Source organism: Candoia aspera, chromosome 8 (genome assembly GCF_035149785.1).
Source record: "Candoia aspera isolate rCanAsp1 chromosome 8, rCanAsp1.hap2, whole genome shotgun sequence".
Taxonomy (NCBI): Eukaryota; Metazoa; Chordata; class Lepidosauria; order Squamata; family Boidae; genus Candoia; species Candoia aspera.
The window spans coordinates 3095236-3112787 of record NC_086160.1 but is presented as its reverse complement, the minus strand read 5'-3'; the positions used below and the strand labels follow the sequence as shown (position 1 = coordinate 3112787).

General features: G+C 40.5%; 1 protein-coding gene across 3 annotated transcripts in view; it reads right to left on the bottom strand.

The window, feature by feature from the left end:
* Window positions 1–518: 518 nt before the first annotated feature.
* The window catches only part of C1QTNF7 (C1q and TNF related 7), a 55005-nt gene continuing 37971 nt past the window's right edge, over window positions 519–17552 (bottom strand). For 2 of the 3 annotated variants that reach the window (XM_063309629.1, XM_063309631.1), the window contains exons 2-3: window positions 6867–7112; window positions 519–1295 (exon numbers count right to left, since the gene is read on the bottom strand). In XM_063309629.1, the coding sequence (XP_063165699.1) occupies window positions 664–1295; window positions 6867–7112 (878 nt within the window). In that variant the 3' untranslated portion in view covers window positions 519–663. The remainder of the gene's footprint in view (window positions 1296–6866; window positions 7113–17552) is intronic. The other variant, XM_063309632.1, reaches the window with a different exon arrangement.

The following is a 17552-nucleotide window of genomic DNA, read 5'->3' as shown; positions in this document are numbered from 1 at the left end:
AGAATGGGGAATTAATGAGAACCATACTGGGGGAAAGTTCAGGTTCAATCCTTTCCCCACAAAGAATGTAGTTATTATGGAGGGGAGAAAAAAATGGAAGTCTCCAGAGCCATTCACCAACTCCAGAATTGGTAATACAGAACTGGATTTACGAATGGTTTGACTTAAAACCCTACAGAAGTCTGTCTATTCATTTTTCTCTATTCTGTCTGGAGTGAAATCATTCAAAAAAGTAATTGTAATAGAGTATGTCTGCATGTCTTCTTACCCCAAACTTACCTGTTTTAAACAAATAAAGCATTATTTGATATCTATGTTTTCATAACAATCATTATTCAACAACTTAACTAATTCCTGTTGTTCACAAGACCCATGTTATCATTCTATATATATTGTCTAAAATATTATGTTTAAATTTATTTAAATACTATTAAAACATGGTTTTTGAAGGACTATGCTCTAACTGAGTTAATAGAATCATTTGCTGGATTCTTAAAAAAAGTAGACAACCAAGAAAGTTTCTATTATTTGAAAATAAGTCTTTTACTTTGGGCACCTTGACAACAAAATCAAAATCCCAGACAAAGCTGTTGCCTTATGAAAAGGGAAAGGCAGATTCTGTCCACTGCCTTTTGTCCATTTAGAAGTATGTAGACTTCTCTATCACAGCTCATCTTCATCTGACAGAGCATCAAGATAGTCTGTGTCTACATACAAGAGAAATCCTGAAAACAGACTGTCTGCCCACGTGGGATCAGAAAAGAGGCCATTTTGGTCAGTGTAGAAGATCTCAAGCCACACTTCATCCTCAGGCTGAAGGTAAATCACGGTTGACCCAGATGCCACATCATGGTTTCCTGTGTTAGCATCAAATGTCTTTATGCGGAACTTCCCGTTATGAACCAGACCAATGGCAAGATGTTTATTTGCCAGTGTGATGTCATAGGAGAAGTAATAAATCCCTGGGATGGCACAGATGAACTTTCCTGTTGAAGGATTATAATGTCCCCCTTCATTAAAAAGGACTTTGTTGAATATGATTGGCAATCTTTCCTCTGGGTAACTGGTAGTAATCCCAACAGAGAAAGCCGATCTCAGTACGATTTGCCCACATTTACAGATTCCTGGTGGGCCTGTTTTTCCTCTTTCTCCTTTCTCCCCTTTTGGTCCTGCTGGACCAAGAGGTCCTGTGTCACCTTTAGCTCCTACTAATCCTGTAGGTCCTCTTTTGCCAGGCTGTCCCTGGTCTCCTTTGTCTCCAGTTTGTCCTGCAGGACCCATCTTTCCTCTTACACCTAAGAGAAAGGAAACTGTTTTAATCATACCATAATTTTATATTATTAAATATAAAGTAATAATTCACTTTGGCAGGGAATGGTGCATTCGGCACCAGTATGACTAAGACTGGCAACCTAATTACACCTACTCTCTCTTACTGAAGGCATCGTGTGGAAGCCTTGACTGATGAAAGCCATCATAGGCAGAGGAGGCCAATATCTATAGCACCTATTTTGTGAGGACCATGGCATATAGAAGATGATAATTTGGAACATGAGAGAAATAAAGAATAAATAGCATGCACCAATGAACAGCATTCACAAAAGAAAAAAGTAGGTTGTATGTTTGTGAAGGAAGGATGTACTTTGTGGAGTAGAGTACAGATAGTCCTCTTTGAATGACCACTCAAGTGGCCATTCGAAGTTATGATGGTGCTGAATGAAGGGGACTCACGATGGGTCCTCATAGTTGTGGCCATTTCAGTATCCCCGTGGTCATGTGATCGCGATTTGGGCAACCTGCCTGCAGTTGCAACATTGCAGCAGCCCACAGTCATGTGATTGCCATTTGTGACCATCACTGCCAGCTTCCAACAAGTAAAGTCAATGGGGAAACCGGCAGGAGGTTGCAAATGGCAATCATGTGACCATGGGACACTGTGAACATGCAGGATTTGCCTAACGACGGCAACTGAGACTGCTGCAACCGCTGTCATAAGGTGGCACGGTCACATGACATTGCACTTTACGACCACGTTGCTTAGCACTGGAGTTGCTGGTCCCAATTACCGTCATTAAGCAAGGAGTACCTGTAGACAAATGCGTATGACAAAGGGGAAGTGTGGCTTTATTAGGAATAAAAAAGCTAAAGACTGTGTCAGGAAGTGTCAAGTACAGCCTAGGTGTCATCTGGGCTCCTGTAGGTTCATATGAAAGTAGGAATCTGTAGGCTTGTGATAGTGCATGTTGTCATGTTCATCGTTTCAATGTTCTGTATACATCATAACGTTTCGCATGTCACTTTTCTAACCCGTGTTTGCGGGTTGGAAATTTCCAGCCGTGCCAGGCTGTAATCTTCTTACTGCAACTGTGGAATGTATGTTTGGGTTAGTGACTCTGTTCAAGGTTGCTTTCTCAGGCCGATGTGGGTAACGGTTGCTAACACCTGGGAGGGGGTGGTTGCTAGGAGGGAGGAAGGGCGGGGCTGGTTTTGAAGCGAGGGTTTTTAGTTTGTATTTGGTGCGCTTTTACTCATTCTCAGCTTTCTTCGTATTTGCATACTATTCTTTCAATAAATCAGTTTTAATTAAGAACCTGCTTGTGAGGCTGAGTATGTCAGAATAAGGCAACCATTACAGTTATACTCCAATGAATAGCAATAATGGAAGAACCAGGATGAATCTGGGGGGAAGATGTGCCATTTTCTGTTGAATGCAATCCAGGAAATTTTTCTGGTTAGATGAATTGATGGATGGGAACAAGATCAGAGAGCACAGAAGAGGTGATTGGTTCATTTAGAGACCCAAGAATGAATGAGAACAGTGCTTTAAAAAGAACCGTTTTCATATATGTAATTAAATACTTACTCTACTCACTCTATCTTAGGTACACATGAAAAATTATTTTAAAAATCTTATTTAACCTTATACAGTTTGCCAAATTTTTATTTCTTTTTTGTTGATTTTCTTTTTCCTTTCTTTTTTTGCTTCTTGGTTGTGCTTTTAAATATATGTCACAAATAAAAAGAATTAAAAAGCATAATGGATTTCCCTGTTTATGATGCAAGACTGAGAGAATTAATGAAGGATGCAAGAACGATGAGAGGCTCTGAATATGGGACAGACCATGATTTGGTGATGTTAACAGTGAATCATGGGGAAAATGGACGTGAAAGGAAAGGAAAGAGGAGAACAAAAATGAGAAAGAAACTAGAGTGCATGTGGAATGACTGTAGAAGGAAAGGCAAATCCTATATGAGAAAGTATCGGAAGTTAGATTCATCTCTCAACAGAATGACTGGATAGCAGAGGTTAAGAAGTAAGACATGGCATTGCTTTGAATAGAGTGAAAAAAGTTACATTACAGAAAGTTGCACTAATGAGAAATTCAAAAAAGATGCTTGGTTGGAATGATGATGTGAAAGAGACTGTGAATGATAAAAATGCATATAAGAGAATAATTGCTCCAAAAATGAGGATAAAAGAATAATCTTATTACTGTATGTACTGTACATATAGGGGAAAAAAGATACTTGCAAATAATGTCAAAGAGAACAAGCAATGGTTAACAACCGTTAAGAGAGATGGAGAAAATGCCAAGAGATATTGTTGGAAGGGAAACAATATTTTGGAAATGGGTAAAAGGATCTAAACAGGGACCTTCTAGCAGAAGAAATGGAAGTAAAACGAAAGGAGATAATGATTTGGATGAAAATGAAGTCAGGGAATTCTGGAAGGAATATTATAGAGATTTGTATGGGAATGATAAGTGTATGTGGAATCAAAATTAATGCTATAAACATTAGTGTCTAAGTAAACAATGATGAACAGGAAGTTATAAATGTTTATGGCAGTGTTGAAAAACGTTAAAGCCGCAGGAGCATATGGTATAACTGGAGAAATATGAAAATGGCTTATGAAATGGCTGTGCAACCCGTTTTAATGCGTGTGTGAAGACTGCATCTATACCTACAATTGGTAGAGAAGTGGATGTAAAAACTAAAGGGGCATTTGTTTAGTTAAATATTCCTGGAAAGGTGTTTGGCAGAATTCTGATTTGAAAGGCTACAAAAGATGACAATGAACAAAATTTAGGAAATGCAATATTGCTTTATGGAGGACAAGGGGTATGCAGATAACATATCTTTCTCCCAAGCAGGTAAGTGAGAAACGTATAAATGTGCAAAACTGTATTGTACATGTGTTGATCTATAAAAAGTGTAAAAGCATATGGTAAAGGCTTGCATTATGGAATGTTTTGTGTGCATATGATATTGGAATTTTATTGGTGAATATAGTAAGAGTGGTATAGGATGTAAATAAAGCATACCTGGAAATAATAGAGTACTTAGCAAATAGTTCAGCACTGAGCAAAGAGTAGAACAAAGATATGTGATGTTTCCTTGGATGTTATTATTTATGCAAAAGAAATGCTTGTGGCGATGTTAGAGTTGTGAGTTGTTTGGGGATGTGAATCTGCATATAGTTTTGTATGTAGACGATAATATTGGCTGAGAACCAGAATAATTTTCAGTGACTGTTGGATAAATTGTATGATGCAATTAGGAGCACGGATATGGAAATTGCTGTATCAAAGACCAAGCTGGTTGTGTCTGATAGAGTAAATGGAGTGAATTGTTTAAAATTACATATAAATGGCAGAAAACAAAAGCAAGTAGGTGAATTTGTAAACCTTGGTAGAATGTTACTGAAGAATGGGAAACGGAGACATTTTGAAATGTGGAAATTCTGTTAAAAAGGTAATGGGTAGTATGTGGAAAGGAGTGAAAATGGTTGTATATCAGAACAGACAGAGGTAAGAAGTTTAAAGTACAAAAAGCAATTTATGATGTGGTGGGTGGATGTAGTTGAAGGCTAGGACATAAATTGTTATTTGCATCAAGTTTTAGCAATTAATGACTCCATTGTGCAAACCATATAAATTGAGAAAAATTACTTCATTCCATCTTCTGTTCATGAAGTCATTTTGCAAATTGTGTAAATTGATGCAAATGACATAATTACACAAATGATACAGATTGACACAAATGTCATAAATACATTACTTATGGATTTATTTCACATTTGGGTTTAATGTACACTCCCCCTTTCATGGTCTGTAAAACCAAGGGTTTCCTGTATTTCCTTTTCTTTTTCTTACTTCATAATTTATTTGACTTATTGCCTGTTACTTCTTTTTAGCATGTTGTGCATATGTTTTCAATCATAGCTCAAAGAATAGGGTTCTTTCCTTCCTCTAAGTTCAAAATTTCTGTCAAGGGGAAAATTCCTTCCTTCACGACCAACAGTTCTAGATTTATTATTTAAAGTATGTATTTAATCCAATTAATCTTTTGTGTGACCCAAACTTTTATTAAATGAATGCAAACATTGGTATGAAAATTCTTAAAGTGATTGACACGGAAATCTGGATACGTGAGAATATTTGGATCTGCCATGAACTGATTTATTTAACTTCATTGAGTGAGAGCTCTGTATCACTACTGACAAATGACTTGAATTTTCCGGGGTTGCTTGATTTTCAGTGCTTTTGGACCCAAGAGTTTACAAAGTATATCAGAATAAGGAGATATTTCAACGTTCTAAATAGATTTTTTTTCCCTTGTACATTCCATCTTTTACTGATTTTGGCAGTGTAACTGTCTTTACATCTGAATATGAAATTAGGCCCTTTCCCTCAAGTTAGATCATAATATGCTCAAGACTTCCTTCTCCCCTTAGAGACCTACCACTAAAGCAGTGTTGGAATAAGCCCTAATGAGCTGCAGAGGATTCATCTATGATCACACGAAATGCTTTATAGCTACTTTTATTTAGGGAGTAGGACACATAACCACATCCAATCCCAGCAAGGATAAGATGCTGAATGTTCAACAGGCAGCTCTCAGCTAGGTCTCTAAAGAAGCCAGCTTTCCTTCGTTCCTCCTGCCTTTCCCTAGATGGGCCCAGGGTCCAATCCAGCATCACAGGGCTTATGTTCTTTAGCCATTCTCTTGAGCTAACAGCACAGCAGGAGAAGTTTCCAGAAGAACGTAAGATGGCGTTTTTCTTTCTTTTGGAAACTTCTCTGCTTTATGCAGACACTAAATAGCACTTCAAGAATCCAGTTTTGGGCCGGCTGAAACCATAAACAGGAACTTCATCATTAGGAGCATGATGCAAATCATCATCACCAGCACCCTCACTGCCACAGTTACTGCTGTCAAGGTCGATACTATGCCCATATTGCAAAAGGAGAGTTTAGTTTGAGAACAAGAGCTTGTCAAAGCTTCATAAATGAATTTCTAGCACCGATTTGATGGCTTTCAAGTGTGGTGGGCTACCCTGCTGTCTGGGGACCTTGAGTGGCAATACCTGTCAGCCCTCCCAGGTAGACCAGACAGGAAACACGACCAAATGAACTAATTCTACTTTATTGTAAGGCTACATTAGCAGAATCTGGCAAGTCTGAAAGCACAAATCTTCTGCCCTCCCTATTTATCTCTTGAGTGTTCAGGGCAGGTGTTTCTAAAGTTGAGTGTTCAGGGCAGGTGTTTCCTAGAGTTTTTTTCTCTAGACCGTCACCCTTTCTCAGACTCCCTTCACTTTTATCCGATCGTTCCCTAGGCAGCCTTTCTTCCCTCTGTTCCCCAAGTCACCCTCACATTCCATCATGCTCCACACATCTGGGAGGAGGCATTTTGCAGATGTCAACTGACCTGACTCACAGCTCTTATTTTGTGGCTGCTTTACTGCACCAACTATAGGCAGACCTGCTGCTCCACAGATCAAGGTTTAGAAAAACCAAAGGCCACGTTTTGACTAAAGCCTGTTTTGATTTTTTTTTTTTGAAGGTTTGAATATTCAGTACCTGCATTTCCTTTGTCACCCTTTTCTCCCTTCTTGCCTTCTCTGCCATCTCGTCCTGGGATCCCAATCCGCCCGTGTGGTCCAGGTGATCCGTGGCTTCCAGGAGGACCTGGGGGGCCCGGTAACCCGGGTATGCTACAGACGTATTTTGTGGAGTAGGTTTCTCCTTTAAACTGGCTGTGGAGAGGTTGACCGTTGATATAGAGGGCAAAACTTGTTATACAGAGCAGCACAAACATCTCTGGCACTGGAGAAAAAAGCAATACAGATGTGCAAACAATAAGATAAAATCGATCTTATTTAAACTAAGTGTTAAGGTTAATGTATAAGCACTCAGGAGCGTCCCGATGGTCATGGTAAAATGTTAAGATGGCAGCCATGACAGTGCAATCAAAGCTCCAATTGCTTTTTATGTGTGCCACACGTTGTGATGGGCGTAAAATGGGCAGAGCTTCAATCACTGCCATCTTGACTTTTTTTACCGCTCTCTGCGTACACTCCTGTGATCACTGGCAAAAAATACATATTTCAGTATACATCTTAGATGTTGACGTAGCAATATCTGCAAGGCATTTGTTTCTGTTTGTAAAATTCTGATTGGAGTGAATTAATTTCCAAGCAATTTATTTCTTCTTACTAAGTAAGATTTGGTTGGCACATCTTTCCCATAACTTCTGCTTAAGGAAGAAAATAATTCTTAAGCAATATATGTGTAGAGTAATTTAACTACATAAAATATTTTTAAAAACTAATTACATACACTTGCATGAAATTCGCCTAAAGTACTAGACAACTTGGGCAACATAATTTTTATGGCAGCCTAAAGTTTTTTAAAAAGTACTTTTCCTGAGTAGTTATTTATACACTTACATTAAAGATCCACTCTATTACACAACTCATTTGTAGAAAAAACGTAGCTTACGGCAGTCATTACTTTTGGCTGTAATATTCTATATATCCCATATGGAAATGATGACATGTAAAGAGCAATATGAAAAGGAATAAATAAATATATTCAGGGCTGTAAATATTCAGTACTTCAACAAATGCTATTAAACCTGAGCATTTCTCAGAAATGTAATTTTGAAAGTAAATCTCAGGATGTAATATGCTGGTGTAATTTAGGATGGTGAACCCAAAGTTATTAGTTCCGAGGCTGACTTTGGAACCTATTTTTTTTCTCAGTCATACATCTTATAATTTTCAGCTTAATGCCTTTTTATTGGCTCCCATACCCTTAGGTATTTACGTTTTAAAATTGTTAATTTTTACTGGTGTAAATAATTTAAATTACGCAGGGTTGGAACTTCATCTCTGAGATCTTGTGAGATACCATGTGAAAAACTTTTCTTTTGGGCTTCATGGATACCACCTGGGGTTGCTGCAAGAACTGGGCTGTTGTGGTGACTCTCGTGCGAATCATACGAGGCGGCAGTGGTGCAGAGGGCCCCTGCTGGAGACGTGAAAGTTAAGGAGATCAGACTGTTTATCCTCAAGAAAGGTACTTCCAACAGTAAAGGCAGCACTGAAATTACTGTGGACTTAATGGCTGTGCTTTATAAAGCTGCCCACTGATCCAATTCGCTGAGACCTAATTTATTGGAAAATGAATGAAATACAATGATCAGCAACTAAGGAGTAGTTATTCCCTCCAGAGCAGCCCCCTAGGCTTTATTGTACAGGAAGTCGTCTTTTAGCAACCACAACTGAGACCAACAACTCAGTCGTTAAGCCAAGCGGTCACTATGTGAAACCGTGACTGTGCTGATGATCTGACCTCAGCTTTTCTTTGCTTTCCAGACCTGCGAAGATTGTAAATGTGAGGAATGGTCATAAAGTTACTTTTTCATCACTGTTGTAACTGTGAATGGTCACTAAACAAGCCAGTCACTAAATGAGGACTACCTGTACACTCCTTTAAAAATTGAGAGAAATCTTAGAGTTGAGGAATGGTCCGAGGGCAAGAGAATTAAGAATTTTGTTTCCGTAGCCCAGAGAGGAAATGGGATGAGGGACAAGATCGATGTATTGCCCGCTGCTCTGCTCTGTTCTGGCCTGGAATAATTTGCTGCTGGAAATGGAGACGGACATATTGTCACCATCCCTAACGGCATCTATACCTTCTGCTGTGCTGCTCTGGAACAGCACCGCTGACCAGTGCTCCAGCCCCTGCTTGTCTTCTGCAGAGTCTCTTCGGTGGCTGTTCAGTGCGTGTTCAGCTTCACTGGGTCTCAAGGGGCAGAACAGTCCATAAACTTGTAAGATTCGCCAAAGCCTCATTGGCTGCCAGCCTGGGTTTTGTGCATGATGCTATGATGAAATGCCCCGATACGAATGTGGTTGGATGGTTTGCATTTCTTTTCTTTCTATAAATTGGTATTATAGTAATTATTCATCCCTATGCCAAACATTATACAAGGATGTACATTAGTTGAACCAACAGTCTGCCAAGGATCCACCTACAGTAATATAAGGCTTCATCTTAGACAATGGGCAGGAAGCCACAAGAGTGATAAATTAACCAGACTTTCAGTGGGGCTTTGTTATTTGCAAAGGCACGGGCAATGCCACCCCTTACAGCTGCCCTGTGAAGCCACCTTCTCAATTCCAGTCAAAGCCCAGGAACTTCCCCTTGAATCCATGAGATAGAGCTTTGCATGGTGGAGGCCCAGTAGAGAAAGGATTTTTTCTTGCTATGAACTGTCCCAGAGTTTAGCATCAAAGGTACAAAACATCACTATATTCATACCAAAGCACTGAAATAAATAATATTAAGAAACCATTTCAGCCACAAATAACTCTGTATCTTGATCAGAGGTCTCCACAGGCAGGGTGTGGCAAAAAAGAAGAAGAGTCAAGATGGCAGCCACAAGGGTGCAATCAAAGCTCTGCCTTTTTTAAATGTGTGATGCACATAAGGAACAGGCAGAACTTCCATCACCCCCTCATGGCCACCATCTTGATTTATTTGACCACATCCTGTGGACACCCCTGTCCTAGATGTTAAATCAAACAAACAAAAAATAGTTGACGTTCTCACCATTTATGTCGAAGAGTTCAGATCACACTTGTCTGCTACTGTTCAATATAAATAATTACAATTGTTCACATTACTAAGTACAGTTATAGGTCAACTTGGAAGCACTATCACTTCAGGTTGGAGATCTCTGCAGCTGGAGTTGGCCTTTCCATGTTAGGTTCATCCCCTTGCAGATAGTGTGAGGACCGTGATATATGAATTTGTGTCCTCACCAAAGGATTATCCTTGATAGACTCTGGCCTTATTCCCCAAACATGGGCCACAGGGCTGATGGGGTAGAGAGGTCAGTATATTGGGGGGAAATATACTGAAAAAGGAATCAACTGACCCAAGCAACTAATCTCCAGGGATTAAAACAGACATCCAATGTCCATCCAATCAGCTGTGTCACAGGAACACTGAAACTCAGTTCTTGAATCAGTCTTGCCTATCTATCCACCAAGAAATAGAACCAGAGAGAAAAAGTAGCCGATAAAGCAACATTTCCACCCTAGAACTCTTTGCCAGTGGCTGGGAAAACAGTGAACACACCTGCCATACCCTCTATGGATTTCAGAAGTGTATTTACGAAAACTTCTCAATCCTCGAACAAATACAAACAACTTTCTTAAGCACCCATCCCATGCTTGACTTCTGATGCTGTTACCAGATTAGAACTGGATCGCATCTCATTCAAGGCCCCATCTAAGATTCTGTGCAAAACAAATCATTTGGGGAACCTCATGGGTACATCTCATTTTTTTTTGCTTGTTAAACCGCTGAGCTGTCGATTGGAAGGTCGGCGGTTCGAAACTGCGCGGCGGGGTGAGCTCCCGTTGCTCGTCCCAGCTCCTGCTCACCTAGCAGTTCGAAAACATGCAAATGTGAGTAGATCAATAGGTACCGCTTCGGCGGGAAGGTAACGGCGTTCCGTGTCGTCATGCTGGCCACATGACCCGGAAGTGTCTACGGACAACGCCAGCTCCAAGGCTTAGAAACGGAGATGAGCACCGCCCCCTAGAGTCGGACTCGACTGGACTTTACGTCAAGGGAAACCTTTACCTTTACCTATGCAATGTTATGTTTATAGGGTTTCTCCCTTTTATAGATGTACGTACTATATATAGGTACTTACACATGTATTATTGGTGTGCTGTATTGTTTAAATTCTGCGATTTGGTCTTGGACTATATTTGATTGATAGACAGACAGACAGACAGACAGGCTAGAGGGGCCACACTCTGCTTCCTGTTGCCTGTCTGACCAATGGGGAAGTATAGTCTAAGGATGAAGCTTTGCCGGTATTCTCTGACGTGTCATCCCTCAAGAATCGGCTTTAGGTGTTGTTGAACTTGTTGTTGAACTTGTTCATAAGTGAACTTGACTAGACCAGTCACATTACAGACGATATCAAACTATTCGGGGTGGTGCAACCCAAAAGTAAAGTGATGCACATTGGGACAAAAATCCCTAACTTCACATACGCATTCATGGAGTATTAGCTGTCTGTAACTAACCAGGATAACGTTTTTGACATACTAGTGGAAATTTCAGTAAAGATGTCGACTCTGTGCAGCAGCTGTGGAAAAGGGAAATTCCGTCTTGGAAACAATTCGGAAAGGGACCGAATATAAAAATGCCAACACTGTAGTGCTATTACCCAAATCCATGGGACATCCGCCATCTGCACTATCCTGGACAGTTCTGGTCACTACATCTGGAAAAGGACTAATAGAACTGGAAATAGTGCTGAACAGGCAACCCAAATAAACAAGGAGCTCAAAGACTTTGCCAAGGCCAGAATGCTTGGGACTTTTATTTTAGAAAAAGGGAAAGCAAGAGGGGACACAACTGAGGTGTAAAAAATGGCATAGAGAAAGTGGACAAAAGGGTTCCCCCCTTTCAAATACCGGAAGAAGATGTGGAACAGACCAAAGAAAGCACATAATTAATCAGCATTAATTACTGCAGAGCCTAGTGATGGCTAACAAATGTGATGCTTTTCAAAGAGGAATGGATTCATTCATAGAGGATCGGTCTATCAAGGGCAACTGGTCTTGAAGACTCAGTGTAACTTCTGGACTGGGGACAGTTTGCTTCTAAATGCTAATTCCAGGCCAGCCCTGGTGGGAGAGAGGAATGTCTCCATCTCCTGCTTGGCCACTAAAAGAAGCAAAACACTGGACTAATATGGGCCTTGGCCTGGTCTAGCAGGGATGTTCTTATGACCGAGTCCCTGCTGTCTTCTGGGCACTGTTATTAAAGTGGTTCACGATGGCTTCTTCTTCTGGGATGTTCTCAACTTCCAAGTCTTGCCAGCAGCCCAGGGATATCCTGGGACTCCTAAGGTGTGATCCTACTTAACTACTAAGAATATCCAAGGACAGGCGTGTGCTGCAGCTTCCTGAGACAATGAGCCCATGCGCTGCATTTAGTTCAATGGACACAAAAATCCACATGTTAGGAAGCTATGAAAAGAGGGAGAGAGAGATAATATATTCTACTAATAAAATAATTATTTGCCTTGTGCTTTTTCTCATGCACATAGGGACAAGGGGGAAATGTTCCTACGAAATTGAAACAGTGTAATTAGCAGTGTGGGAAGACATCTGATGGTGGTGGCTCCCGAATGACAACTTTTGCACTGTAATTGTGTTAAATAAATTACATTTCAGGAGAAATGGTATAAGGCCTGGTCCACACATGATTTGATTTTTCTTCATTCACTCACATTTGATGACTCAACAGCTGAATCAATGGAAAAGTGTCAAAGATTTGAAAACCCATGGAATATTTTGCAGTTGTTAAATGATGAACATGCATGAGTTAAGGACAGCAACTCTAAGGACTATTATAGAATCATAGGGTTGGAAGGGACATTGGAGATTATTCTGAATCTGTCTGATTTGGATGACTTGGATGACTTGGAATAGATATAGGAGGCCATCCAGGAAGTAATGCTGTTTCAGAGGCCAGCTGCTGCTAACCAGAAAGCTTCTAGCTCTGACCTGAATGAAATTGAATTGGAAAAGGAGGAATTTATTTTCCTCCACCTACTCATCATTGATACTATAGATCTTAGGCTGTCTGTTGTCCTTATGTAGTTGTACATAATAATTTAACATGAATGGAACTAGTTGTTGGTCTGGCTAAACCTTTATGTATTATTTTTGAGAAATCCTGGAGAACTGGTGAAGATAGAAAAGCAAATGTCCCCATCTTCTAAAAGTGGGGGGAAAGAGGATCCTGGAAATGTTCAATCAACCAACTTGACAACAGTGCCTGGGAAAGTCCTACAGGAGATCACAGAAAAATTGACCTGTAAGCATTTTAAAAACAATGAGGGAAATAATAGAGATCAGCATGGATTTATGAAGAACAAGCCTCGCTGAACTACTCTTGTCTCACTTTTTGACTGTGGGAATGCTATAAACATAATATATCTTGACTTTAGCAAAGCATTTGACAAAGTGATTAATAATACGAATTACGTTTTGGCTGGATGGCATATTAGTTATTGGATAGAGGCTGGTTCAAAAATCATACTCTAAGAGTGGTTCCTCATCAACTCGGAATGAGGTACTGTGTGGGTTGGATGAAGAGGGGAATTTATTTACCAAGGACCTAGAAGTCTAATATTCTAGAAGACAAAATAAACTTTAAAACCGTTTTTCAAGAGGTTAGAGAAAAGGCTGAAAGTAGCAGAATGAAACTGAACAGAGACAAATGCAAAGTATTTTGGAAATACTGAATGCACAACTATTGAATGGTGACACCTGATTCATCACACTACTTGTGAAAACGGTCTTAGATTAGAAAGCTGCAATCTGAATATGAGCCAGGGGCATGCAGTAGCTGATAGATGGGTATATAAAATTTAGGCTGAATCAACAGAAGCTCCAATTCCACAAAGTGATAGTTCCACTTTATTCTGCATTGGTCAGACCCCACCATTTCAGAAAAGAGCAATGAGGATGATCAGGGGACTAGAACTTATGCTGTAGGAAGAGAAATTGGATGAGCTGGTAAGGGCTCAGGACTCTGTCCACCAGCAGGATGACTCTCTGAAAACAGGAAAACAACAACAACAGAAAACAGGACCAAGTTGGTGTGGTAGGAGAAACTGGCAAAAGAAAGATCAGGTCTGAAAATGGATCAGATCCAGATAGGGCTGGGTGGAAAAGCATTTTGGAAAAATATCCCCCAATGGACATTCTGGGAAATGGGTGGAAAAAATTCCAGAAGCCAGTGTCCACAGATTTTTCCCTAATTTCTTCTAATCAAGCCTTAAAGCAAATTAAACTGGTTTGACTCATGAATCTCGAATCCAAATTAAATCATGGCTGATTCACACAAATTTGTCAAATAGACCTTTGGGGGGGCACTTTTTGTGGTTTGAGAGGCTGCTATTTAAATACACTTGAGGAATAATTCTAAGTAAGCTCCTCTTTCAAGGGATCAGTTTTTGGGCACACTTGCATGAGAAAGTATAGGAACTGGGAAGTCCTCTAAATCCAAGTTATGGTGCTGTAATGGTATGTGGGAATGACCTTGGGAGACTGGGCAAAGAGATGCTGCCAAGGGAATGGTCAGATAAGAGACACCAATCAAAGTGAATATTTGTAGCTCAGGGTTGAACTGGGGAGTCCTTGGTGCTCTCTGAGCCTTGTTGTTTTCTTGCAGATGTTTCATTGCCAGACTAGGCAACATCTTCAGTGCAAAGAGGGAGAGGGCCTTGCTCTCAGTTTATATACCGTGGCTTGCCCTGCTTGTGCTGGTGGGGGTGTTGTTCTCTCCTTGGGAGTTCTTTGATTGGGCTGTTGTTTGCTGCTTGGTTGATTTATTTTTTTATTTATTTGTATTCAAATTTCCATCACCACCCATCTCCCCCAAAAAGGGGACTCTGGGCAGTTTACAATCAAAGTCAAAACACATAAATTACAATATAAATACTCTATAAAATAAAATAAATATACAGTAGAAAATATAAAATCCAGCAGCGAAGATCTTGTTTGTTGGGGAGAGATCTATAATAGCCACCCCCAAGATGAACTGGTGCCCCTCCCACCCCAAGCGAGGCGTCAGAACCAGGTTTTTAGGTTCTTCTGGAAGTCCGGGAGCAAATGGGCCTGTCTCAGCTCTGGGGTCTGATTGACTGAGATAAGGACAGTTTAGCCCACAGCTGGATAGTGGGTGGGGCAAGAGGCTCAGAAGGGACCCTCCCTAGTTTCTCAGGCTGTAAAGGAGATGGAGGAGAATTGTACTTTCTGACTTGCAAGATTCTGTCAATGTAGCTTTACAATAAAATAGAATTAGCTTATCTGGTTGTGTTTCGTGTCTGGTCTACCTGGTAAGGCTGATAGGTACAAATCACTGACCTCGTTGACACAGAAAGAAAGATAAACATGTCTGTCTCTGCCAGAACTGGAGCCTGCCTGTTTGGCTCATAGCAGGAGAAAGATCTAAAATTCTGCTGATCTTCCTGTTTTCATTCCATGAGAATACAGGATAGGGTACTGACTGAAAACACTGGCATAAGAAGGTCTCACATGATTTCTTAGATTAGGAAGATTAGGAATACAAAAAAAAACAAACAGGAAAGCCCACATGGTTTGTTCTGTTTTTTACCTAGCAGTATTTCCTGGGGATTCTTGCAATTGCCCCGTTTCTTCAACCAGAGCCTTGGCCCGCTAAGTGCTGCTGGAAGAACACAGGACGGTTGCCTTACACCCAAGGAAAGCTGTGCACACAGTCACCCTTATGTATAATTTCTTCATGACTGCAGCCATATCCCGGACAATGGTGCAACTCATCCAGAGCCTTTTTCTCCTCCATCTAATTGTGAGGCATCCAAAGAAATATTATTATCCCAAATTAAAGATGACTGAAAACGCGAGGCAGCTCGGGATATTGAAAGAACCGTTTCTGTGCGGGAGAGAAGTCCTTTGTTGGAGATTTCTTGATTCTTTCAGCTGCTTTAAAATCTTCTGTCCCACCAGCCCATCCATCCCTCAACTGAGAGAGCTGGGAAAAGAAGTTGTGGCTGTTCCAGTTTCTTGGGTAGATCTTAGATTGAGTTGCTGGTGACAGTTGTTATGGTTATTATTGTCCTTCAGGGCTCCGGTGCTTTTCAGTATTTACCTGAATTTGGAGTTGAAGGAGGCTATCAGCGTGCTGATGAGACAGAAACGATTTTTGTGGTTATATCCAGGCATTCTGCCCTATCCTTAAAATATATGTATCAGCACCTAAGCTTCCTCAGACTAATTCAGATCTGGGCAAAGGAAAGGGTTCCAAAATCTCAGCAGCCCTCAGTATCTCCTTATGAAATATTACTTGATAAGAGATCTGGGTTATCACACTTACAAATGGCTGCTTTCAGCTCCATTTATATCTGACTTTACACATATCTGAGATGGTTATATTATGCCTCCTGAAGCCTATCTAGCCTTAAAATAGCTTTAAAACTAGATTATGCAATCTGGCAACTCTGCAGCATCATTCTTCTGTTCAACTGCCAATATATGCAGCACTGGGTGGCAATTTGGCTGGCTGCTGTGTAAATTGGCCCCAAGGACCATTCTTTCTCCTCTGCTTCCAACGCCTTCTGTGACCTCTCTCAGGACATGCATGTAGGCGATCAAGATCTTCTTCAGCTTCCAAGTGAAGCCATGGATGGGGAGCTGCCATGGATTATTCATCTGCAATGCTTCTTTCTTTTCCACTGAAGTCGCTTGCTTTGGGTTCAGTTAGTATTTCCATTCTCTCATTTGTTCTCTCATTATGTTCATTTAACTCATAATTCCACAGGCTGGATTCAGACAACTTTCACATCCCAAGGCAAGTTTAAATTCCTCATCATATTTGTTTCACATTAGCAATATTTCTGTGGATGTTCAGAGAACTCTCCAAACCACCATTTTGAGAAGTTTGGGGTTGATGTACTCCATCCTTTCATTTCCTTCAACTCTATTTTTTCTCTCACACACCAAGCCTTCCACTTCAATAGTTCATCCATCTTCTAAACCTTTAAAGTGCGCAATTAAATGTTATCAGGATACTTTATGATTAGTTTCTGTCTTGTCTGTTCACTGATTGTGTGATAATCATAGACAGATTTGTATTTTTGCAAATCTAGACCTCACAGACCTCATGAATATTGTAGTTGCCTCCAAGTTGGCCAACAGCTGAGTATCTCTCTTGCCTGATCACGTTCCCCAGTACACTAGGCACAAACAACACAAACCCCTTCATCTCTCCTCCACAGACAGAAAAGAAGTTGCTAATCTCTTTCTGCATTTGTCTACAAATATATGTTTCCATATTTATGGCATAGAAAGATTGATTAAAAAATAAATGGATAAGGCCCTTGGACTTAGTAGCTCCACAGTGATACACAATCCTTCTGCACTCAAAGCTTTTCCAGATGGAACATGGGTGTTGGGGACTCCAGGAAGAATGGCTATAAACATACCAGCACGAAGACCAGAATAACTGCTGCAGAGGTGGGGGAAAGGCAATGTTGTATCTGCCCTGGTTGCAGACAGAGGTAAAATGCTCAAGCTGAGCTCTGATTTAGAAGGCAGGGGCTGAGGTTCCCAGTAGTAGACAGGGGTGACAACGCTGCACATGTTGGAGGAATGAAGTTGCAGATTTCAAAGTTTTTCT